At 41.3% G+C, this 25908-nt stretch overlaps 1 protein-coding gene across 4 annotated transcripts in view; it reads left to right on the top strand.

The window, feature by feature from the left end:
• pcnx1 (pecanex 1) overlaps nt 1–25908 on the top strand; it is a 224476-nt gene that overhangs the window by 80782 nt on the left and 117786 nt on the right. For all 4 annotated transcript variants that reach the window (XM_078406252.1, XM_078406253.1, XM_078406250.1 and 1 more), the window contains exons 3-5: nt 3682–3787; nt 17111–17150; nt 19114–19203. In XM_078406252.1, coding sequence (XP_078262378.1) covers nt 3682–3787; nt 17111–17150; nt 19114–19203 — 236 coding nt within the window. The remainder of the gene's footprint in view (nt 1–3681; nt 3788–17110; nt 17151–19113; nt 19204–25908) is intronic.

The following is a 25908-nucleotide window of genomic DNA, read 5'->3' as shown; positions in this document are numbered from 1 at the left end:
ATTTCAATCCTAAATGACAAACAATTCTAAATTCTCATGAGTTCTGCAACGAGGGAACAAAATCTTGCCTGTCACCACGCAGTATCTTGCATGTCTCAACGAGATTATCCTCTTCGTAACTCCAGGAAGTACTGATTTCCCGACGGGCCGCGGCTGTGGACTTGGAATGTGGCCGGAGACCTTTATCGAGGCGTTGCAGTCTCAATGCCTTTTGGATCGCCGCGTAGAAGCCCGTGTCGGGGCCTGGCAGGCCGGCGGACCCCGCAGCTGGGGCCCCGAGTCGGCACCACGGAGGCGTGAAGTGGGGCGTCGACAGCGGTGAGGCCTCGTCAGTGAAGCCTCGCGATGATGGGGCCTCGGCGGTGGTGAAGCCTCGCGGCAGCAGCGATGCCTCGCAGGTCGACCAACAGTCGACGGTTGATGAAAGCGTGGAGGACCGCCGTGTGGTAGGGGGATGAACAATGGAGGACCCAGCATGGGGGAACCGATGTTTGGGTGGGGGGGGGGGGAGGGAAGGGAGAGAGAACAACAGGAATAGCTTTGTCACTTTGTCTGCGCAGTAGGTGGCTGCTATTTGTATTCATTGGGTATGCAGTAAAGAATTTCACTGTGCCTAGTCACATGTGACAATAAAGTATTCCATTCCAAGTATTGGTCAGTCTCACTCTTTTCCTTGCCTCAGGCACCATTTTGTGAATCCGACCCTCTTTGTCTCCAGGGCAGGTAAACCCATTGTTAGATATGGGAGGCTAGGATTGCATTATGTGCACCACATGAGCTCTCAGTACAATGTTAGTATTATCTCTTTTGCACTCTGGTCCTTTCTCAACATGGGTTAATAGACCAATTGCCTCATTAATGGTGTACAATAAAACATGATTACTGTCTATGTCCTGTGCATGAGCATGCAAAGATCTCCCTGAACTTAATCTATCTGTAGATTGGCACTTACTGGTTTCTCATGATATAATAAACATAATTTTTCTATTTTTACTACCCATGGGCATAATCACTCATTTCCCATATTTTTCATTAAGACCGCTGTCTGTACGGAGTTTGTACGGTCTCCCCGTGACCTGCGTGGGTTTCCTCCGAGATCTTCGGTTTTGTCCCACACTCAAGACGTACAAGAGGTTAATTGGCTTGGTAAATGTAAAAAAATTGTCCCCTAGTGGGTATAGGATAGTGTTAATGTGCGGGGATCGCTGGTCGGCGTGGACTCGGTGGGCCGAAAGGGCCTGTTTCTGCACTGTATCTCTAAAAAAATAAAAAATAAACCTACACAAAATTTGACCCCCAGTTACGAGAAGAGATATTAGGACAAAATAGAAGTAGTTTTTCGAAAGAATGAAAAGTAGAGAGGCACAGAGATTTGGAAAATCTAGAATTTAGGAAATGGCTGTTGATGGTGGAGTTTGAACTCGTGCATGTAGATGAAGCCAAAATTTCATTTAAAAATAGTGCAGAGAGTTGTCAAAATTTAAAACTGAGGTGATGGTGGAGGTTGCAGGCACAGGAGTGAAGTAAATAGGGGGATTTACAGCAGAGAGAATGGCATGGTCAAGGTTGCTGTCCAGAGTTGAAGAGGACAGCAACTCTGGGTACGCAGGATTAACATGAGCGTAGAAGGGAAATCTAATTTCGCAAATATACTCTTCTGAATTCGAAGCTTGGAATACCATGTTATCTCCAGCACATGGTTTATGAGAGGGACTCATACAAGATCCCTTGGCAACATCCATCTTGGCATTGAAAATTGTGCAATTCCTTCATTGATCCCTTGGAATCAATGAAAACCTGCTTCAACTTCAGTTCTGTATTTTCTGAGGTGGCCAGAAGCTCCTCCAGGATTCACTGATTTGGTTGGAGTGGGCCAGGAAATGCTTTCGAGGAGGGACAAATGTTCTTTCAGATCTTGTGTGCTGCTTCCTCTGTCTGCACACGGACTCCACCGATTGCGCCTATTGACTTCCTGGGTGAATCTTTGCCATTTGAGTGGTCATGACCTCTTCCATGGCAACATTCCACTGTTCGGCCTATGATTGCGTTCAGTCGACTTTCATGGGTGGGTCTCATTATCCACATGTATGACTTCTAAACCCAGTGCTTTACTCCAAGGATCCTCGCCAGATATTCAGGATAGAGAAAATACCGGAAGTACACATTGCAAGTCTCCTTGGAGAGAACGTAATCACCTTGTTAAATTGGGGCATTCCACTCGAATGGAGGAGGTCAAATGCAAAGCTAACAAAGACGGGGATGTTTACTTCACCACCTGTTCATCTGAGGCCGGAATGGAACAGGGCAAACTGAGAAGTGGAAGTCTACGACATCAGTGATGGAGTAGGTCTGAGCCCATGAACTGACCTTCGGGTCAGGTCTGACACAGAGGCCAGGGAGATCAAAATCTATAAATAACTGATGTGTTAAATTTGATCATATTAATATTAAGTTGGAGGGAATTTCTGCTCCTTCATTACTGGATATTAAACAGACTGACCAAAGAGGAATGGTGGTTTGAGAGATGTGGTAGATAAGATAAGACTGGCTGTTGCCCATGTACATGAGGTGCTTAGTATATTCTCTGAAGATGATAGGCAAGAACAATGCGTAGACAACAAAGGGGACCAGAGATGGAAATTTCCAAAGATTTCTAGAGAGATGAATCAGGAATTTAAAGTTAAGTATTTTTAGGTGATATGTTCGCTATATATGTAAAGGTAAGAATAGAACATAGCAAGAATAGGTAAGAATAGAACATAGCAAGCAAGCTGGACAGTGGAGAAAAGGTACCAATAACTCCTGCTTCATGGAGCGATTGAGTTTCACAAGAACCATCTGGGCTTGGATTTTCTGTAACATGTACCCCTTTTCCCTTTGCATTTCATGTTTAAATCTTCAAGGGTGAAATTTCTATTACCTGAACAACCATTATGCCTGTATAGGTTTAAGAGATTTGTAAAAGAATCAAGAGACCCGAGGAAAGTAAAATTGATTCATTATATCGCTGATACATCAGTGGAAATGGACATCATGGTAACTTCATAGGAAATTGGTTAAATCTATTGAAAATAAATGCAGAAGCATTGTGAAAAAGTGTGGCCAATTGGATTTCTTTTTGTATAAACTGCCACAGGTTCAGAAGGTCTAAAAGTTGCTTTCGGAAATATACTTTTCTCGTAAAAATCCGTAAGGATCTTTTAAATATTGTGACAATGGTGGATAAACTGATCAGAAAAAAAACTGGGAAAAAATAATGGTCAACTTCTCGGCACTTCATAAGTACAAGTAAAAGTGGTTTTTGGATATGCCAATACCAAACGACACTTGATAGGGTGAGGTTGGATGCAGTCCAAATCTCTCTTTCTTGTGGCAATGGAAGGAACAAAATGCAGAATTGTTTTTTTAAAGCTCCTCTTTGTGACCTCAAGTCATCTACTTAGTGGCTAATTAAGTGCATATGAGGTGCAGTCAATGTTGTGGGCTAGGAAATAACACTGGCAATGTGCACGCAACAAATTCCACAAGCAATATTGTGATGGTGGAATCCATTTTAGTGATATTATAAGCCAGGACACTAAAAAAGTGAATTGTTGTAAATAATGACTGAATTTGAAAGGGCAGATTTGCTCATTTTTTATATGTTTTCGTCAAAGTTCTTATGCTATACTTTGTTTACAGGGACCCAGGAGGTGGAATAGAAATGACTGAGTTTGTGCGGGAAGCTACCCCTCCAGTGGGTTGCAGTTCACGAAATTCGTATGCTGGTCTGGAAAGCACCAACCAGGTATTGTAAATTCACTGATTCTGCAGGCAATGCCTGTCATTCGTAGAAACATAGAAACATAGAAAATAGGTGCAGGAGTAGGCCATTCGGCCCTTCGAGCCTGCACCGCCATTCAATATGATCATGGCTGATCATCCAGCTCAGTAACCTGTACCTGCCTTCTCTCCATACCCCCTGATCCCTTTAGCCACAAGGGCCACATCTAACTCCCTCTTAAATATAGCCAATGAACTGGCCTCAACTATCTTCTGTGGCAGAGAATTTCACAGACTCGCCACTCTCTGTGTGAAGAAATGTTTTCTCATCTCGGTCCTAAAAGACTTCCCCCTTATCCTTAAGCTGTGACCCCTGGTTCTGGACTTCCCCAACATCGGGAACAATCTTCCCGCATCTAGCCTCTCCAACCCCTTAAGAATTTTATATGTTTCAATAAGATCCCCCCTCAGTCTTCTAAATTCCAGCGAGTATAAGCCTAGTCTATCCAGTCTTTCTTCATATGAAAGTCCTGCCATCCCAGGGATCAATCTGGTGAACCTTCTCTGTACTCCCTCCAAGGCTAGAATGTCTTTCCTCAGATTAGGAGACCAAAACTGTACACAATACTCCAGGTGCGGTCTCACCAAGGCCCCGTACAACTGCAGCAGAACCTCCCTGCTCCTATACTCAAATCCTCTTGCTATGAATGCTAACATACCATTCGCTTTCTTCACTGCCTGCTGCACCTGCACGCTTGCTTTCAATGACTGGTGCACCATGACACCCAGGTCACGTTGCATCTCCCCTTTTCCTAATTGGCCACCATTCAGGTAATTCTCTGCTTTCCTGTTCTTGCCGCCAAAGTGGATAACCTCACATTTATCCACATTATATTGCATCTGCCATGCATTTGCCCACTCTCCTAATCTATCCAAGTCACTCTGCAGCCTCCTAGCATCCTCCTCGCAGCTAACACTGCCACCCAGCTTCTTGTCATCCGCAAACTTAGAGATATTGCATTCAATTCCCTCGTCCAAATCATTAATATATATTGTAAATAACTGGGGTCCCAGCACTGAGCCTTGCGGTACCCCACTAGTCACTGCCTGCCATTCCGAAAAGGACCCATTTATTCCTACTCTTTGCTTCCTGTCCGCCAACCAATTATCTATCCACCTCAACACTGAACCCCCAATACCGTGTGCTTTAAGTTTGTACCCCAATCTCCTATGTGGGACCTTGTCGAAGGTCTTCTGAAAGTCCAGATATAACACATCGACTGGTTCTCCCTTATCCACTCTACTAGTTACATCCTCGAAAAATTCTATAAGATTCGTCAGGCATGATTTGCCTTTCTGAAATCCATGCTGACTTTGTCCGATGATTTCACCACTTTCCAAATGTGATGCTATCACATGTTTAATAACTGACTCTAGCATTTTCCCCACTACCGATGTTAGGCTAACTGGTCTATAATTCCCCGTTTTCTCTCTCCCTCCATTTTTAAAAAGTGGGGTTATATTAGCTACCCTCCAATCCTCAGGAACTACTCCAGAATCTAAAGAGTTTTGAAAAATTATCACTAATGCATCCACTATTTCTGAGGCTACTTCCTTAAGCACTCTGGGATGCAGCCTATCTGGCCCTGGGGATTTATCGGCCTTTAATCCATTTAATTTACCTAACACCACTTCCCGACTAACCTGGATTACCCTCAGTTCCTCCATCTCGTTAGATCCCCGGTCCCCTGCTATTTCCAGCAGATTGTTTATGTCTTCCCTAGTGAAGACAGAACCAAAGTAGTTGTTCAATTGGTCTGCCATCTCCTTGTTCCCTATGATCAATTCACCTGTTTCCGACTGCAAGGGACCTACATTTGTCTTAACTAGTCTTTTTCTCTTCACATATCTATAAAAGCTTTTGCAGTCAGTTTTTATGTACCCTGCCAGTTTTCTCTCATAATCTATTTTCCCTTTCCTAATTAAGCCCTTTGTCCTCCTCTGTTGGAGTCTGAATTTCTCCCAGTCCTCTGGTATGATACTTTTTCTGGCTAATTTATATGCTTCCTCTTTTGTTTTAATACTATCCTTGATTTCCCTTGTTAGCCATGGATGCACTACCTTTCCTGGTTTGTTCTTTTGCCAAACTGGGATGAACAATTGTTGTAGTTCATCCATGCAATCTTTAAATGCCTTCCATTGCATGTCAACCGTCAACCCTTTAAGTATAAATTGCCAGTCTATCTTGGACAATTCACGTCTCATACCCTCAAAGTTACCTTTCTTTAAGTTCAGAACATTTGTTTCTGAATTGACTTTGTCACTCTCCATCCTAATGAAGAACTCCACCATATTATGGTCACTTTTGCCCAAGGGGTCTCGCACAAGACTGCTAACTAACCCTTCCTCATTACTCAATACCCAGTCTAGAATGGCCTGCTCTCTCGTTGGTTCCTCGACATGTTGGTTTAGAAAACCATCTCGCAAACATTCCAAGAAATCCTCTTCCTCAGCACCCCTGCCAATTTGGTTCACCCAATCTCTCTGTAGATTGAAGTCACCCATTATAACTGCTGCACCTTTAGTGCACGCATTTCTAATTTCCTGTGTGATGCCTTCCCCAACCTCACTACTGCTGTTAGGTGGCCTGTACACAACTCCCACTAGCGTTGTCTGCCCCTTAGTGCTTCGCAACTCTACCCATATCGATTCAACATCCTCCGAGCTCATGTCCTTCCTTTCCACTGCTTTAATCTCCTCTCTAACCAGCAACGCTACCCCACCTCCTTTTCCTTTCTGTCTATCCCGCCTGAATATAGAATATCCCTGGATGTTGAGCTCCCAGCCTTGGTCACCCTGGAGCCATGTCTCCGTAATCCCAACTATATCATAATCATTAATAACTATCTCCACATTTAATTCATCCACCTTATTACGTATACTCCTTGCATTGAGACACAAAGCCTTCAGCCTTGTTTTTACAACACTCTTAACCCTTATACAATTATGTTGAAAAGTGGCCCTTTTCGTAAGTGTCATTTAAAAAAAAATTAGCTTCCAAACTTCGCAGATTGGTTGTAAATTCTCAACAACTTCTTTAAAAATAGATCTTATTTAGTCTTAGAAAATTAAAAATTACGAACCAATAAAATCTAAAAAGGCAGAGCCAATAACCCGTAACGTCTTTCTTCCTTCTATTTTCCTAACACCTTTCTAAATTGCTTTTGCACAATATAATAATTATATAATTTTAAGTTACAAGAGTGGTGTTGTGACCCTGATCAGATTGGTTCTTTCCATTATGCACCGAATTACAATATCTCTAAATCCACACATGAATTTAATGTTAAAGGAAAAGAACAAAGGGCTAGAGTAACTCATCAGGTCAGGCAGCATCTCTGGAGAGCATGGATAGGTAACATTTCGGGTCGAGACCCTTCTTCTGTTTCAGGAATTCAACATAAATTTTAGTTAAACTGCAAAATTTAACTTGAAAGAAATCTTAGTTGCAAATCCCCTTTAAGTTTGACAACCTGCAATAGCTTCTGGTTAAGAAATGTTTTTTAAAAAACAAACTCTTCCTTGATTTTATTTTAACGTTTTGGCTTTGCCCATCCTCATTCTTACATTTGCTTCAAGCTAGCTAATTTCCAAAACATGTGCACCCCTGCCATCCTGGTCCCTTGGTAATCTCTGAATTTATTTGGTTGATTTCTGGTGGCTAAGCCCTAATTTAAAAATAGACCTATGTTCAACCACTGAATGATTGATTATTACTTGCATTAATATGTTAATGGGTTCATGGTCTGCTCATGGTAAATCTTAGATGCACTCAATACAATTGCTGGTAATTGTGGGTTGATATTTGAACTTTGAGAGATGGCAAATCTTAGGAAGATAAGGGAAATTTATAGTAGAGAAATTTATAAGTGTGAGGTTATTCACTTTGGAAGTAAGAATAGAAAGGCAGATTATTATCTGAATGGTGTCAAGTTAGGAGGAGGGGGAGTTCAACGAGATCTGGGTGTCCTAGTGCATCAGTCAATGAAAGGAAGCATGCAGGTACAGCAGGCAGTGAAGAAAGCCAATGGAATGTTGGCCTTCGTAACAAGAGGAGTTGAGTATAGGAGCAAAGAAGTCCTTCTACAGTTGTACCGGGCCCTGGTGAGACCGCACCTGGAGTACTGTGTGCAGTTTTGGTCTCCAAATTTGAGGAAGGATATTCTTGCTATGGAGGGCGTGCAGCGTAGGTTCACTAGGTTAATTCCCGGAATGGTGGGACTGTCGTATGTTGAAAGGCTGGAGCGATTGGGCTTGTATACACTGGAATTTAGAAGGATGAGGGGGGATCTTATTGAAACATATAAGATAATTAGGGGATTGGACACATTAGAGGCAGGAAACATGTTCCCAATGTTGGGGGAGTCCAGAACAAGGGGCCACAGTTTAAGAATAAGGGGTAGGCCATTTAGAACGGAGATGAGGAAGAACTTTTTCAGTCAGAGAGTGGTGAAGGTGTGGAATTCTCTGCCTCAGAAGGCAGTGGAGGCCAGTTCGTTGGATGCTTTCAAGAGAGAACTGGATAGAGCTCTTAAGGATAGCGGAGTGAGGGGGTATGGGGAGAAGGCAGGAACGGGGTACTGATTGAGAGTGATCAGCCATGATCGCATTGAATGGCGGTGCTGGCTCGAAGGGCTGAATGGCCTACTCCTGCACCTATTGTCTATTGTCTATTGTCTATTTAAGAACTTTGGTTCAAGTAAATTATATCATATTTATAACTGAATAATTACAGCATATTTATAACATTTTTTGCAAAGAAATAGTGATGCAAGGAATTCATGGAATTAGGAATAGAGTTATACTCTTATTTACAAATAATACTTTGACCATTAATCGAGATTGGTGGATTTATTTCTCCTCTGGTTGTTAGGGTATGAAGGAATGACCATTGGTAGCTTCACTTTTTTGGTATTCAATGTTACTTTACTGTACATTTATCCAGGTACAGTGAAATGCTTTGTTTTGCACGCAACATGGTAAAATCATGTAGCAGACCTCATCAGGCAAACCTCACCAAGGAATGTCGCCATGTTTTAGCGCCAACAAAGTTACAAAAGTTCCCCGAAAATTCCTATCTGCTGCCTGCCGCCACACATGGCAGATTGAAAATATTTTGGAAAAAAACCCATCATTCATGTTGTCACTTGAAAATAGAGCCTACAGTTACAGCTACTGCAGAATGATTTTAAGTTAAAAGAATCCGTCTGCTATCGTTAGACATATCGATGAAATATTAGTCTTGAATGGCTTCTGAATCACAATGTCAGATTATTTCATGACAACACAGCGACAGCCAGAGTTGGAGATAGTACATACATTGTACTATCATTATATACAGCCTGCACTTTGTTGTACAGCAAACACAGTCAATTTATCAGAAAATATAGTTTGTTTAGAAGCTAACCTACAGATTTATGATACAAACCACTGTAAATTAGAAACATAGAAAATAGGTGCAGGAGGAGGTCTTTCTGGCCTTCGAGCCAGCACCGCCATTCATTGTGATCATGGCTGATCATCCAGAATCAGTAACCCGTGCCTGCCTTCTCCCCATATCCCTTGCTTCCACTAGCCCCTAGAGCTCTATCTAACTCTCTCTTAAATCCATCCAGTGAGTTGGCCTCCGCTGCCCTCTGTGGCAGGGAATTCCACAATTGTCCCAATAAAAGCCAAGTTATTTGTTTAGGAAAATGCTTTGAGTAAAGTTACATAGAAATCACTTGGAATAAAATCAAACCCAGTGATCTCAAGCTTGATTGACATGAGAATGATCTAATTGTCATCAATCTGGTAATGAGTGGCATTCGTAGCAGTATGCAACAATACATTCTTTGGTATGAAATAAAAAATCTCATGATTGGACATATACTCTGCCGATTCAATCAATGGCCTTCTGAGATGTCAAGTGGAGAGTTGAGTTGTTCTCTGGCTAAATTGAAGTCAGGTGTACCATTGATTGGTGCTATTGATCAGTATAGATCACTTGGCATCGTCCCTGTGTGAAGTGGGTGCCCTCACTGTCTATGACCTTTTGTAGGTTTTACTGAGGATGCTTCATTATCTCAGAGCAAGTTTGAAGCCAGGTACCTCGACTGTCATGAGGGTCAGTGACATTGTGTTTGCTCCCTGAATTGGCATTCTTTCCATCTAGGTACAGTTTGTGGCTGCAGAAAGGTTGTTACCTGCAGTTCCCCAGAAAGGCAAGAGATTTTAAACATTGTCTAGTGAGTTTGCTAAAATATTTTAAAATTGTTTTGGTGGGCGTTGCGCATGATTTTTATTTCCATTTAATGGAGATTTTTGGAATTGTGGGGATTAGCAAAGAGGGGCAAAAACAGTAGACATTCAGTTAGAGTATTCTGAAGAAACTTTGTTTACGAGGTTCAGATGGATGCACATTTTCATGTTAGTTAGAACAGTATTCAGCAGGGGTTCATAAGAGCCAGTGGTGTGATATATTGCTATGATTGATATCCGTTTCGTGTTGGAGATTTCTGGACTAGGTTTACCCTAATTCTTATGATTGGCCAATTTTAGTTAAATGACATTGGTATGTGAGAGACCTAAACAGGGTATTTACAAGGAAGCTTCTGTCATGTTATTTTCTGTTGCAGAGAAACTTGAGTTTGTTTCCAGCTTCCCTGTTGTTCAAGTGGAACATTGGCATGCCTGTTGTGATCTTGGTTGGGTTAGCAGTATGAAGTCTTTTTTAAAAAAAAGCATTCTATTTCCATTAGTATTGTTGATACCTGTGGTAGCTGTGTCATGAGAGTCGTGTGATTCCTTTAAGTTCAACATTTATTGCAAGGGTTTTTGGCTATTAAGCTGTTGAAAAGAGCCAGTAATGCAAGTATTACCCCTCCTCCACTGTGATAGGTCTTTTGAGTCTTTGTTCTTGGTTGCTCTTGTTGTCAATAAAATATGTAGACATTTTTTCAACAGTGTACCAATGATACTTAGATTATTATGGAGTTAGTGATAGAATAGGAAAATCAACAAAGTGATGATGGTGCAAGGCAAAGAGGAAATTAACCAAAAAAAGAAAAATGGGACTCCTGGTTTTCCGCTCTGAAATAATAGTGCTGGAAATTTGCTGTAGGTCAGGCAACTTTTGTTCAGAGAGAAACTGAGTTCATGTTTTAGTTCAATGACCTTTCTTTTATCCTGTTATATACAAGTTCCTCAACCAGACAAATAATTTTGTTATGCCAATTGAATGCATCCAGTGATGTAATACTAAATCCACAGTGCTTTATATAATTTTGACACAACATAGGAGGGGGTTTAAATTATAAAGTCAGTGCTGAGATGAGTTTTGAGGTTCATGGCCAACATCACAGCATTGAGTTGCGAGGAAAAGCAATCTTTACATGAATGTGAGTGAGTAAACAGATATTAAACAACATGGATTTGCTCAGATTTGGAACTAGAATGTAAATTTTGGTGAATAAACAAATCACCATTTTGGTAAATATGGTTGCAACTCATTTGAAGAACCTCCTTTCGCAGACAGCTTAAGACTTATTGGACAAACCAGAAGGAAAAAATATTTCATGACTCCAAGTTACCTTTGGATGTAGATATTATCACATTTTATGGGAACAGTTTGTGTTTTGGTGTGTTTACATGTTGTGACCTGCTAAATCACTCTTAAGTTATACTGTGATATTTTTCTAAGTTATTAGAAAACTTATTACTAAGTTATTTTTCTTCCTCAGTACACATGCAGCAAATGTTGCAATCAGTGCAACTCTCCCGAGGCTCCTCGAATGGGGTTAGCAATGTTGGCAGCGAGATTAGCATACAACTTGAAGAAATAAATATGGCATCAGAAATGAACGTGACAGAATCTTGAAACATACCGGTGTTTGGAGGATAATGTGTTACGGCAGCAATTAACTATGCCATAACCTTTTGAAATTGCACATTTTACTCGTCAGCTGAGATTACAATAGCTTTTTAAGAAAGGAGGGAGAGAGAAAATGGGAAATTATAGACCAGTTAGTCTGACATCAGTGGTGGGGAAGATGCTGGAGTCAATTACAAAAGACAAAATTGCGGAGCATTTGGATAGCAGTAACAGGATCGTTCTGAGTCAGTATGGATTTACGAAGGGGAAATCATGCTTGAAATCTTCTGGAATTTTTTGAGGATGTAACTAGGAAAATTGACAGGGGAGAGCCGGTGGATGTGGTGTACCTCGACTTTCAGAAAGCCTTCGACAAGGTCCCACATAGGAGATTAGTGGGCATAATTAGAGCCCATGGTATTTGGGGTAGGGTACTGACAGAAAGCAAAGAGTGGGGATAAATGGGTCCCTTTCAGAATGGCAGGCAGTGACTAGTGGGGTACCGTAAGGCTCGGTGCTGGGACCGCAGCTATTTACAATATACATTAATGACTTGGATGAAGGGATTAAAAGTACCATTAGCAAATTTGCAGATGATGCAAAGCTGGGTGGTAGCGTGAGCTGTGAGGAAGATGCTATGAGGTTGCAGGGTGATTTGGACAGGTTGTGTGAGTGGGCGGATGCATGGCAGACGCAGTTTAATGTGGATAAGTGTGAGGTTATCCACTTTGGTGGTAAGAATAGGAAGGCAGATTATTATCTGAATGGTGTCAAGTTAGGAAAAGGGGACGTACAACGAGATCTGGGTGTCCCAGTGCATCAATCACTGAAAGGAAGCATGCAGTTACAGCAGGCAGTGAAGAAAGCCAATGGAATGTTGGCCTTCATAACAAGAGGAGTTGAGTAGAGGAGCAAAGAGGTCCTTCTGTAGTTGTATAGGGCCCTAGTGAGACCGCACCTGGAGTACTGTGTGCCGTTTTGGTCTCCAAATGTGAGGAAGGATATTCTTGCTATTGAGGGCGTGCAGCGTAGGTTTACTAGGTTAATTCCCGGAATGGCGGGACTTTCATATGTTGAAAGACTGGAGCGACTAGGCTTGTATACACTGGAATTTAGAAGGATGAGAGGGGATCTTATCAAGACATATAAGATTATTAAGGGGTTGGACACGTTAGAGGCAGGAAACATGTTCCCAATGTTGGGGGAGTCCAGAACCAGGGGCCACAGTTTAAAATAAGGGGTAGGCCATTTAGAACGGAGATGAGGAAAAACTTTTACAGTCAGAGAGTTGTGAATCTGTGGAATTCACTGCCTCAGAGGGCAGTGGAGGCCAATTCTCTGAGCGCATACAAGAGAGAGCTAGATAGAGCTCTTAAGGATAGTGGAGTCAGAGGGTATGGGGAGAAGGCAGTAAAAAGGGTACAGATTGAGAATGACCTGCCATGATCACATTGAATGGTGGTGCTGGCTCGAAGGGTCGAATGGCCTACTCCTGCCTATTGTCTATTGTCATACAACATTCAAAATGAAAACGGTTAAAGAGATAGACAAATAATAATTGTACTTGGACAGCAAAAGTGTGATGGGTAATTTTTTTTGTGACATTGAGTAATTTGTTACTTGACTAAAGATAAATTGACATTGTTTATGAAATCTTGAAAACTTTATGGTCATGATGATATGTCAGTAAACTTTGTAGGTTGATGTCGCCATAAATGCAGGTCCCAAGCATAGAAGTGGATTTTCGACTTTGATACAAATCTGTTTCATATGGATGGTTAAACATAACTATTTTTAAATTATTAATTGCCTTCTTGCTCAGCTGAATTCCTAATTTTGTGAAGTATGTTTGTCACATTCAAATTGTGATTGCAGCACAGTTTATGTAGCAAAAAAAGTGTAAAATAAATGTGCAAAGCCGCTTGTGAATGTAGCACCTCGAAAATGGATATTACGACTGAATTATAAGCATCTTAGTGATGGAGTTGAGCTTGTGTTCTTCATTTGCAACAAGAAGATAAATTTGTGTAGAATTTAAAAGCAAAACAAAAGAAATGGCAGGGGTGGGGTGAGACGGGCAACACATCACTTCAAACTACTTTATCTAAAAGTTAAGCTTCCCAAGGGGTAGAATAGTTTTGACTATGCATCCTTCAGAAAACTACTTTGCACCATTTTAATCTTCAACATTTTTTAAATTTGTCACTAAAAATTCCACTGAGATCCTTAAAGTACTCTCTTGTCCAGCCAGTCTTAATAAAGTATTAATAAAGTCCTTCCTTAAGGTACAGCTAAATAAACTGAATTTTGGAAAATTACACCAAAGCGCAACTAGATTTCTTAAAATTGGCTCAGAAACAAATCAGTTTGCAGTTTAGGCACAATCCTTCATTTAATGTAGTTTTTCAGCTGTAGAAGTTCTTGTTAACCTTTCTGTGGCTGTTAATTGCCTGGTTGGCAATTTAATTAGATTTTAATTGGCTTGCTGCCTTACTGTGCCTAACCCTCATTCTGCAACTTTTAATATTCAAGACGAAGAAAAATGTTTTGAAATTCTCTGTCAACTGAGATGGAATAGCTTTTGGAAGACTTCCAAATTTTCACTACTGTTGGATGCCAGCTATGCTGGCTAGATCTAATTTTGAATAATTAAGACATTTTGATGGCCCAGGTTTGCAGAATTACGTCTGCAGCCCACACTTACTGTTGACTTAATGCTGTTAATCTGAGAGAGGGCAATGTATTGATGTTTTTTGGGACTTGCAATGTTGTTTAGGACAGCTATGCAATGATGGAATGATGGCCTTAAACCTTTATTAATGGAGTCCAGAACCATGTTGGCAGCAAGGAGTTTGTAAGTTATAAAGTCATCGATTGATACACGGTGGAAACAGGCCCTTCGGCCCAACATGTCCCAGCTACACTAGTCCCACCTACCCGTATTTGGTCCATATCCTTTCAACCTGTCCTATCCATGTACCTGTCTAACGTTAAGATGTTAAGCCCAATTTATTGTATGTACACGTACCCTCAGTATAGGGGGATTGCACTGTTTTAAGTCTAGGAAGAAAAATGCAGAAAACTGCAGATCTACTGTATCCGCTGTTCCAGGTGTCAACTTCTCTACATCGGCGAGACCAAGCCCAGGCTCGGTGATCGTTTCGCTGAACACCTCTGCTCAGTCCGTCTTAACCTACCTGATCTCCAGGTGACTCAGCACTTCAACTCCCATTCCCATCTGACCTTTCTGTCCCGGGGTTTCTCCATTGTCAGGCCCAACGCAAATTGGAGGAACAGCACCTCATATTTCGCTTGGGTAGTTTACACCCCAGCGGTTTGAACATTGACTTCTCTAACTTCAGGTAGTCCTTGCGTTCCCTCTCTATCCCCCCCCCCCCTTCCCAGTTCTCCCACTAGTCTTACTGTATCTGACTACATTCTACCTTTGTCCCGCCCCCTCCCCTGACATCAGTCTGACAAAGGGTCTCGACCCGAAACGTCATCCATTCCTTCCCTCCTGAGATGCTGCCTGACCTGCTGAGTTACTCCAGCAATTTGTGTATACCTTTGCGCTGTTTTAAACTATATTTCAAAGACTAATTTATTTCACCACCCCAGTCTCTGCTAAATGGGTTTAGCTGTCAGTAATCACTATTTTGTGTGATGGGACCACCTCTGCTCTCACAAAGCAGGTTAAGCATAGTTATATTTTAAATGAAGCATGTCTATTTGTAAGGAGGAATTTTGACCGAGGTTATAATTTACAAAGAATTTGCAATAATACAAGCACAATTTTTATAATACAGATAAACATGCCACTGAGTTGCAGATGAACAGGTTGTCTATTGAGGATAGAGACAGAATAACTCATTTTGTGTCTTTTCTCTGTAACTCCTAATTCCTTCACTTTCTTAGATTGTTTTTCTGTGTGTGGACATCGTCAACATGTGGTTACATTGGCCAGGACAAGTCGATAGCGTGACTTGAATAAGTGATCGTGGGCCTTATCTTTCTTTTACACTGTAATCCTTAAGGTTATTATGGTTGATTTCTGTTCATAAATCCTTGACAGATGAGGGTCACATTCTTGAGGACATAATGAGTCAGTATTGATAATGTCTCTTGATAATGTCAAGATGATGGAAAAGGGTACTGTTCAAAAGCATTTCGTAATCCACAATAAACCATTTGAACCTAGGTCAGCTTCTACTGCTGTGCTGCCAGCTTCTGCTAGAAACTGAGTTCAGCAAAAAGCCTTTTGAGCCCGGTTAATGAATATGCATCAGAAATGCATCCATTTAATTTGTCTGTATTATTTTCCGTAATGAAGTATTCTTTTTTGGAACATACAAAATCTAGGAAACTTAGCAGTATAGATGTTATGTGGCTGGTTTCCATGATCACGTAGTCTCAAAATAAGAGGTTGGCAATTTAAATTTTGGATGACTCGGAAGAGAAGGCATTTCTTGATTCAGGTGGTTGTGGTTACTTGATATTCTCTGCCCCAGAAAGTTGAAGACTGAGACTGTTTTTGGACTGAAAAGGAATCGAGGGTTTTGGTAAATGGATAGGAAAGTGGAGTTGAGACCAAAGATCAGTTCATAATTTTCTTGGAAGGCAGTACCAGTTCAGGTACACTTAGTGCACTTCTGTTGTTTATGTTTTGTATTAATCATTGAATCAAGTAAACCATATATGATCTCTAAGAATTGTCATAGAAACTGAGATATATCCTTGTCTAGTTATTTGCAATACTGTGAATTACCAAAACATTCTAGCTTGTCATGAATTGTCAACATTTTTATCTTTATTAAAACTCCCAGCTCCAAAGCTTTCCATGTAATTTTTTTGTCATACTGTGTGGAAATTTGCACTTCGACCCAACTTGCCCCTGCCAACCAACACGCCCGTGCTTGGCCCATATCCCTCTAAACCTATCCCATACACGGACCTCTCCAAATGTTTCTTAAATGTATGAGAGTACCTGCCTCAACTACCTCCTCTGGCAGCTTGTTCCATATACCCTCCACTCTTTGTGCAAAATAAATAGTTACCCCTTGGTATTAAATATTCCTCACCCCCCCCCCCCAACCTCAACATTAGCCTATGTCCTGATTCTTGAATCTCAGTGGATTTTCTCTCAATTCTCATTCAGTTCTTCAGCTACTTTGAATATCTAAATCTGTTTACTTTAAAGTAGTCTGCTTTAGATGTTGTCAGTCTGTTAAATGATGCCCATAAAATATTGGTTCTCTGTGTAATGTTGGAGCCATTGATACCCAGATTCCTACTACTTTGTTTATCTGGGTGTCCTCCCTTTACAATAATGTGTACATTGCTTGCTTTCTTTTTCCTCAGAGCTAAGATTTATTTATCATGTGAAAATCCTGAATTATGAAGCTTTTGCTTTTTTAACTATTTTAAATTCTTTATCAGGTTGCATCGCCTCACCATGGAGCAGCACCATGTATTAAAGGTATGAGTTGCAGTTCATCTGTCTACCTATAGGCACTAAATATCCAAGAATAAGATTCCTCACGAGATTGTTCTATGGATTTAATTCTGCTATATGAAAGAACATGTTAAAATTCATCATTTTGGATCTTTCATTCAAGATTTTAGGAGTTACTTGAACCTCTTTTTAACTGCTAATTAAACTGAAAATGCATGTCAAATGCTTCAGTACATTTTATGATGACCTCTAGGTTATGTAAATACTGTAAGCATATAATAACTGTGGGAGTTAAAGCTTTCAAAAGCACTTAAATCTTGTACTGATTTGGTGCTCTGAATTCTGATTTTTTAGCAACAAGTAGAATATGCATATGTGTAATGGGTTTGATGGATCCCTGTGTAGACATTTGAGCTTCAATTGTATTCTTGGTAGTTAAGACAAAGCTTTCAACAAATATCAGTTCTTTTAATAAATCTTATTTTATGATTGTACATTCTTTTTGTAACTCTTTGGTTTATCAATTTGTCATAGAAAATATGACTGTCAAAATACCATAAATGAAATTGCAAAGTAACTAGAGCACTGCCAAAGAAAGTTTAAATTCTTGGTTTCAATTTATAGATGTGATTTATTTTTTAAGTTGTACGTAAATCCCTGGGTCTTGTCCAGTAGATGGTCATTGTACTCCTGAAAATGTAAAGCAAAATGACCACACTTTGTTTGAAAATTGACTTGTAAATTGTTCTTATTGAAGTCACAAATGATATCCTATATGACATTAACCAACCAGCACTACAGCCAGTGGATTAGACAAACATGCCTTCTCATTCATTGGTTGGCTTGGTGGGTGGATTATCATCTGGGCTCACTTGCCTCTCTGATTATATCCGAGTCATTGTAGCAATGACATCCCACATTTCAAAATCACCGAAGGCTTACCCTATGGTCTTCTAGTTATCTGAATGATGTTTCTTGGTGATAACAATAAGCCTGAGATTGGCCACCATAAACATACCATCCGAGAAGCCTGATATAATTAAGAGCAAAACAGCCTGTTTGTTTGGTACCCCATCAACTGCTCTGAACAGTCATTCCCTCTATTATCAGGACACACCAGTTGCAGCATGTACCATTTCCAAAATGTTCTGCAGTTCCCCATGATTCAGACCTCGTAACAATGAAAGATTAGTTGTATATTTTCAAGTCAGAATGGTTTACAACGGAGAGAAATATGCAGGAGGTAGTGTTCCTATGCCTCGATTGCCCGTCCTCCTTCATGACTGAGGTTGCAGATTTCAAAGATGCTGTTGAGTGGCCCAAGGAAGTAACCGCAGTGTATTTTATAGATGGTTCACCCACAGTTTAATTTATTGCGTAGGAAGGAACTGCAGATGCTGGTTACCGAAGATAGGCACAAAAAACCTGGAATAACTCAGCGGGACAGGTAGCATCTCCGGAGAGGGAATGGGCGACTTTTCGGGTCGAGAACGGCCTCGACACAAAACGTCACCCATTCCTTCTCTCCAGAGATGCTGCCTGTCCTGCTGAGTTACTTCAGCTTTTTGTGTTTAATTTATTGCTATTGCTTCTTTTAATGAGTTGTAATCTCAAATTACAAAATAGAAGCAATTAAAAAACTGGCTTGGAGATTATAAATTTAAAGTTTTGGAGATGTATCTTTTTCCCTAATGTCTGCTTGAAAAATAGATGATCCATATTTATTTATTTTTCTTCATGGGTTGATATTTTCTCATTCACTGCATTGTGAAAGAGTAATGCATACATCCTGAAACATCTATGCTGTCTGCACTTGGAGCCAGCATTGCGAGTTAGCCATGAAAATAGTTGCATATCTATTTTATCTACAAGCTGCGTGGTAACCAGAATGTAATGTAATTTTCTACATTTGGATTCCTATGTATTTAAAATGACGTACATGCATTCAACCCCAAATTGATTATTTTTCTTTTTATATCCACTGCAGGAGATGAAGAGACGGGGAAAACTTCTGATGACATTAGTTTAAGCTTGGGCCAGAGCTGCAGTTTGTATAAAGATACAAATGATGAACAAGGTGAGTGTGGCCTACCAGAATTTGACTGAAAAACAGTGCAGTGTAATGGTCGACACAATTATAGTTTCTTGATTATGAAGGAGCAATAAAGTTAGGTGATGTATTTAATTCCAGAACCATGCTGCAGAGATACTATGGACTTAATTTTTGTATAAACTCTTTTCCTTCCTTCGCACCTCTGGAGGTCTGTACTTTAGAGAAGGACTTAGGAGAAGAAAGATAAAGTAACTTCAGTTGAGCATAATATATAAATGTAGCATGAGGAGTGCGTGGAGTCCATTCAAATGGATACCCTGCCAATCAGTAAGATCTGTGCACCACATTCCTGCACTGAACCCATCATCATTGATTCTCATTGTATTCAGAAAACTGTTGATCTCTGTCTTGAATGTTCTCAGTTACCAAGTGTCAAAAGCTCTGTTGGGCAAAGAATTGCAAATATTCGCAAGGTTTTTTTCAGATACAGAGTGAAGAACATTTTTCTGACCTCTCCAGAGAATGGTGAAATCCTGATGGGCTGGACATTCCGCATCTACCCTGTCATGTCCTGCAAGAAATTTGCATGTTTCAACATTATTCGCCACTTATTCTAAACTCAGTGATTATAGGTTTTCCTTCAAGGACAAATCGCTCCATCCCAGGGATCAATCTGGTGAACCTTCAATACATTCCCTCTATCACAACTTATTCCCTCATTTGATAGGGAGACCGGACCTGTCCATAACACTTCAGATGTAATCTCATGTATGTAATATATAATAGAGCAACAAGCCACTACTTTTGTATTCAAATCCTGTGGCAATCAACCAGTACATTTGTCTTTCTCATTGGTTTGCTGAACCTGCAGAAAATTAACTTTAATCATTTTAACAAGTACTCTTCCATTCTATTGTTTCTTACTAAATCTAATGATCTTATGATCTATTTTTACATTATAGAACATGGAATGTCGCTGTACCGTTGGCCCATTGTATTTGCGCTAACCATGATGTCTACAAATTAATAATCAGTAATTCCTGGTAACCAGACTATAATAGCTAGGTTGTGGTTTGTGTTGTGCAGAGTTCAAGAACCTGATTATTGTTGGAAATAAACTTTTCTTGAACCTGGAAGTCATGGTGCATTGGCCCCTGTGTCTTTTCTCTGATGGTGGCTGTGAGATGAGAGAATGGACAGGGTAGTGTGGATCTTTGACATTGGCTACATCTTTGAAACAGCGCCTCTTGTCGATCCCGTCGCTAGTAGAGAGGTACATGCTTGTGATAGACCAGGCAATGTCTGCTACTTTCTGCAGCCTCCTTCATTCCTAGGTGTTCGAACTACGAACCAGGCCATAGTGCAACTAATCAATATGCTTTCTACCATCTACTCGTAGAGTTTGATAGAGTATTTGGCGACATACAGCATGTCCTCAATCTTCCAAGGAAGTTGAGGTGTTGCAAAGCTTTCTTTGTGGCTGCATCAGCATGCTGGGGCCAGGACATATCATCAGTAATATGCATGCCCAGGAACTTGAAGCTATTGACACTCTCTATTGCCGTCCAGTCGATGAAGCCAAATTCATGGATCCTCGCCTTTCATTTCCTGGTCAACAATCAAATTCTTAGAGATACAAGGAACTGCAGATGTTGGTTTACAAAAAAAGGATAATGCTGGAATAAATCAGCGGATCAGGCAGCATCTCTGGAGAACATGGATAGGTGTCGTTTTTGGTCTTGCCAACATTGAGAGCACGGTTGTTATTCGGGCTCTATTCAATCAGATTATCAATCTCACTCCTGTATGCTGAGTCATTGTTACCCATTACATCAGGAAATGTAAAGATGGCTTTGGAGATGTGCCTGGCTATTGTCAGGTATATAGAGAGAGTAGAGCAGAGGATGGAGCTTACAGCCTCTGCTCCTCTGTTGATGGGCATTGAGAAGGATGGCAGTTTGTGATGCCAATTCGTACCAATTGTGGTTTGCCATTGAAGAAGTTGAGGATCCAATTGCACAGAGACGAACAGAAACACAGTTCCCTAAGTGTGATAAGTTTAAAAGAGGATGATGGTGTTGAATGCAAAGATGTAGTTTTGAGCAACACCCTGATGTATGTTGTCCTAGTGGTCCATTGCAAAGTGGCGAGCCATCCCCTGTTGTTCTGTGTAGCGTATTTGTTCACTGAATTTGCCTGTATCCCTAAAACCGATCTGTGTCCTGCATGCAGCCCACATGCTTTTTAACTTTGTATCATCATCAAACATGGCTCTATTACATTTGATCCCATTACAAGGAATTGATAGCTTGTGAAAAGCAAGCCATTCCACTAGTTCCAATGTAATCCCATTGGTCATAGTCCCACTAAACTTGGAGTCACCACTCACCACTGCAACTGGTTTCTCAACATCCTGACCAACAGACCTTAATCAGTGAGGATAGGTAACAAAATATCCTCCACAATAATCCTCAACACTGATGCCCCACAAGGATGCGTTCTCAGTCCCCTACTATACTCCTTATACACTCATGACTAGGCAGCTAAATACCAATCCAACTCAATTTGCAAGTTCACAGACGACACCACTGTAGTGGGCCGATTATCAAAATAACGAGGTTCTCAATCCCCTTTGAGAGAGAACGGAGATTGAGAACATTGTAACCTGGTGCGAAGACACCATTCTCTTCCTCAAGGATAGACACAAAATGCTCGAGTAACTCGGCGGTACGGGCAGCATCTGTGTAAATCAGTGTAAACCAACATCTGCAGTTCCTTCCTACACTCTCTCCCTCAATGTCAGCAAGACAAATGAGATTGGGATTGAATTCAGGAAGCAAAGCAGAACACATACCCCAGTCTACATAGATGGCGTTGAAGTAGAGATGGTTGAAAGCTTCAAGTTCCGAGGAATAAATTTCACCAGCAATTTGTCCTGAACCAGCCACAGTGAAACTATGGCCAATAAAGCACACCAGCAATGCCTCTACTTCCTTAGAAGGCATAGAAAGTTCAGCATTTCCACAACAATCCTCACCAACATCTAGAGATGCGCCGAAGAAAGCATTTTATCGGGGTGCATCACAGCCAGATTTAGGAACAGCTCCATCTAAGATTGCAAGAAATTGCAAAGAGTTGTTGACATCTCCCAGATCGTCGTGCAAACCAACCTCCCTTCCATTGACTCCATCTACACTTCACGCTGCCTGGCAAAACCACCAACATAATCAAGCACCAGTCTCACAGCTTGAAAATTCAGTGATAGTTTCTTCCCAGCTGTTATTGAGAAACGATCCATCATTATCTGGAGTGCAGTCCTGACCTTTCATCTATCTCACCGGAGACCTTTGAACTATCTTTAATTGGACTTTATCTTGCAGTAAATGTTATACCCATTATCCTTTATCAGTGCACTGTGGACGACTTGATTGTAATCATGTGCAGGAAGGAACTGCAGCTGCTGGTTTAAACCGAAGATAGACACAAAAAGCTGGAGTAACTCAATTGGTCAGAAGGGTCTTGACCCAAAGCGTTATCCATTCTCTTTCTTCATAGATGCTGTTTGACCTGCTGAGTTACTCCTGCTTTATGTGTCTCTTTGATTGTAATCGGGTATTGTCTTTGACTGGATAGCACACAAAACAACAGCTTTTCAATGTATAGACAATAGGTGCGGGAGTAGGCCATTCGGTCCTTCGAGCCAGCACCGCCATTCACCGTGATCATGGCTGATCGTCCACAATCAGTACCCCGTTCCTGCCTTCTCCCCATATCTCTTGACTCCGCTATCATTAAGAGCTCTATCTAACTCTCTTGAAAGCATCCAGGGAATTGGCCTCCACTGCCTTCCGAGGCAGAGTGTTCCACAGCTTCACAACTCTCTGAGTGAAAAAGTTTTTTCTCATCTCCGTTCTAAATGGCCTACCCCTTATTCTTAAACTGTGGCTCCTGGTTCGGGACTCCCCCAACATTGGGAACATGTTTCCTGCCTCTAGCATGTCCAATCCCTTAATAATCTTAAATGTTTCAATAAGATCCCCTCTCATCCTAAATTCCAGAGTATACAAGCCCAGTCGCTCCAGTCTTTCAACATACGACAGTCCCGCCATTCCGGGAATTAATCTCATGAACCTACGCTGCACTCACTCAATAGTAAGAATGTCCTTCCTCAAATTTGGAGACCAAAACTACACGCAATACTCCTGGTGTGGTCTCACTAGGGCCCTGTACAACTGCAGAAGGACCTCTTTGCTCCTATACTCAACTCCTCTCATTATGAAGGCCAACATTCCATTAGCTTTCTTCACTGCCTGCTGTACCTGCATGCTTACTTTCAGTGACTGATGAACTAGGACATCCAGATCTTGTTCTACTTCCCCTTTTCCTAACTTGACACCATTCAGATAATCTGCCTTCCTGTTCTTACCACCAAAGTAGATAACCTCACATTTATCCACATTAAACTGCATCTGCCATGCATCTGCCCACTCACACAAGCTGTCGAAGTCACCCTGCATCCTCCTCACACTTCACACTGCCACCCAGCTTTGTGTCATCTGCAAATTTGCTAATGTTACTTTTAATTCCATCATCTAAGTCATTAATACTTCACGCATTCAAATACAACACTTTAACTTTGGTATTCACTTCCCTTCGCACACCAGTCACTATTGGCCCTAACCTTACTCTCTTATCCCTTCTTGAACTTTCCTTCCCATTAATTCGGGAGTCTTTTGCAACTTTTCCTGTATTCACTTCCCCTTTAACTCCATCTTTATATTCCCAATTTGTCAACCCCTCCCCCCACTATTTGGTTTAAACCCATACGTATAGCACCAGCAAACCTGCCTGCCAGAATGTACCTTGTATCACGTGACAATAAACTAAACTAATTGAAAATGGCCCATTTGTTATGATTCTGTTTTCTTTCTATTATCTAATCTTTAATCTATGTTAATATGTTACTGCGAGTACAGAAAAATTCCAATAATCTGGCACCCTGGGGGACTTTGTTTGTGGGAGTGCTGGGTTCTCCAGATTATTGGGACTTACTCCTATTAATATCACATTTAGTTCACTTATTTAGTAATAAAAATACTTAGTAAACCTTGGGACATTAAAGGAAACTTTGGAAACAAAGTGTAGCGAGTTTAAAGGTAGCATTGGAGTTTATAAGGACCATAGGAAGGGAACCTCTGGCATAACGAGTGCTGGAAACTGGGCCCAAGTGATCACAGGAACATGGGATCAGTGTCTTGGTGAGTTTCCGACCAAGGCTCTGATCCCAGGGCGAATGCTTAATCGAGAGCCCTGGTGAGTTTGTAAGGAATATGGCAACGGGTTCCGGTCAGTTTTAAAGGTACATGGAAAACGCCACTGGGTGAATCGGATGCCAAATCATCAGAACTTCCACACTAGCTATGATTATTTGGAGTTTCAATCTGTTATGCAAGCGCTAATTTAAATAAAATATCATTTAAATATTTATACATTTGCTTGGCCGACCTTGTTTTCTCCATCCTCACTTCAACTTCATTAAACTCTGAAGCATGCAGAACTCTGCTATTGGGTTTCATGTGATAGGAGCAAAGTTAGGCCATTCGGCCCATCAAATCTACTCCGCCATTCAATCATGGCTGATCTATCTCTCCCTTCTAACCCCATTCTCCTGCCTTCTCCCCATAACCTCTGACACCTGATTTGTTTGGCAGTGCTATCAATATTGTACTCAAAAATAAAAGTAACATGTCTGCAAATTAGCCAATGTGTATCACGCCATTCACTCTTCACCACTTTCCCCATTGTCTGATGCTCATACCCTGTCTCCTAACAATCAGTTTAAGATGATTGTCTTTATTTCAAAATTACCTCATGACATTGTCACCTCAGCAACACGCTCTAGTCTACCCGATTTGGCCCTCATTGTCCTTTTAACTTGGGCCTTCTGAGCAAGCTCTTTTTTACCAAGCATTCTATATTTTCCCTCCTTTTTAAATACCTTCTTTAAAACGAACTTCTGAGACTAAACTTTACTTTTACTTCAACAGATACTCCCTGACTTGTGTAAGGGTTACATTCCGTAAACCCTTACGTATGTCAGATTTTATGCAAATTGGAATCACCTTAAAACTAGGTAGAAGTAAAGAACCACAGATGCAAGTTAGTACACAAAATGACACAAAGTGTTGGAGTAACTCAGCAGGTCAGGCAGCATCTCTGGAGAAGAAGGATAGGTGACACTTTGGGTCCGCACCCTTCTTCAGACTGATTCAGTCCACTGAGGTACTCCGGTACTTTGTGTTGTTTCACCTTAAATCTCTGTGCCAATGTCTCTGGTCTGCACCAGCGAGCCCTTCTTCACCAACTGCCACACTGTCCGGTTGACTTTGCTGTTGTTGCAGCTCACGTTGTAGCCCCTGGCCGACAGCGCTTTCTTTAGGCCACTGACAAGATGTGCTCAGTCGCCGTGGTGCTCCCTCCTCTTTCACCAGCTGCTGTTTCTTACAGTTGGCCATCACTTTGTCTGTCTCCCCCCCCCCCCCCCCCCCCCACCTCCTCCCCGAGACAAGGTGGAAGGTGTAGGGGAGAAGGAAGTGGCAGTGGAGGGGGGAGCAGCAGAGTAGGCAAAGCGATGGCCGACAGGAAGGAGTGGCAGCTGGTGACCGGGCACGTCCTGTTGGTGGCGGACCTCTGAAGAATGCACTGTCGGCCAGGCTACAACGTGAGCCA

Source organism: Rhinoraja longicauda, chromosome 10 (genome assembly GCF_053455715.1).
Source record: "Rhinoraja longicauda isolate Sanriku21f chromosome 10, sRhiLon1.1, whole genome shotgun sequence".
In the NCBI taxonomy this organism is placed as follows: domain Eukaryota; kingdom Metazoa; phylum Chordata; class Chondrichthyes; order Rajiformes; family Arhynchobatidae; genus Rhinoraja; species Rhinoraja longicauda.
The sequence above is the reverse complement of the archived record's forward strand: the minus strand, read 5'-3'. Positions and strand labels throughout refer to the sequence as shown.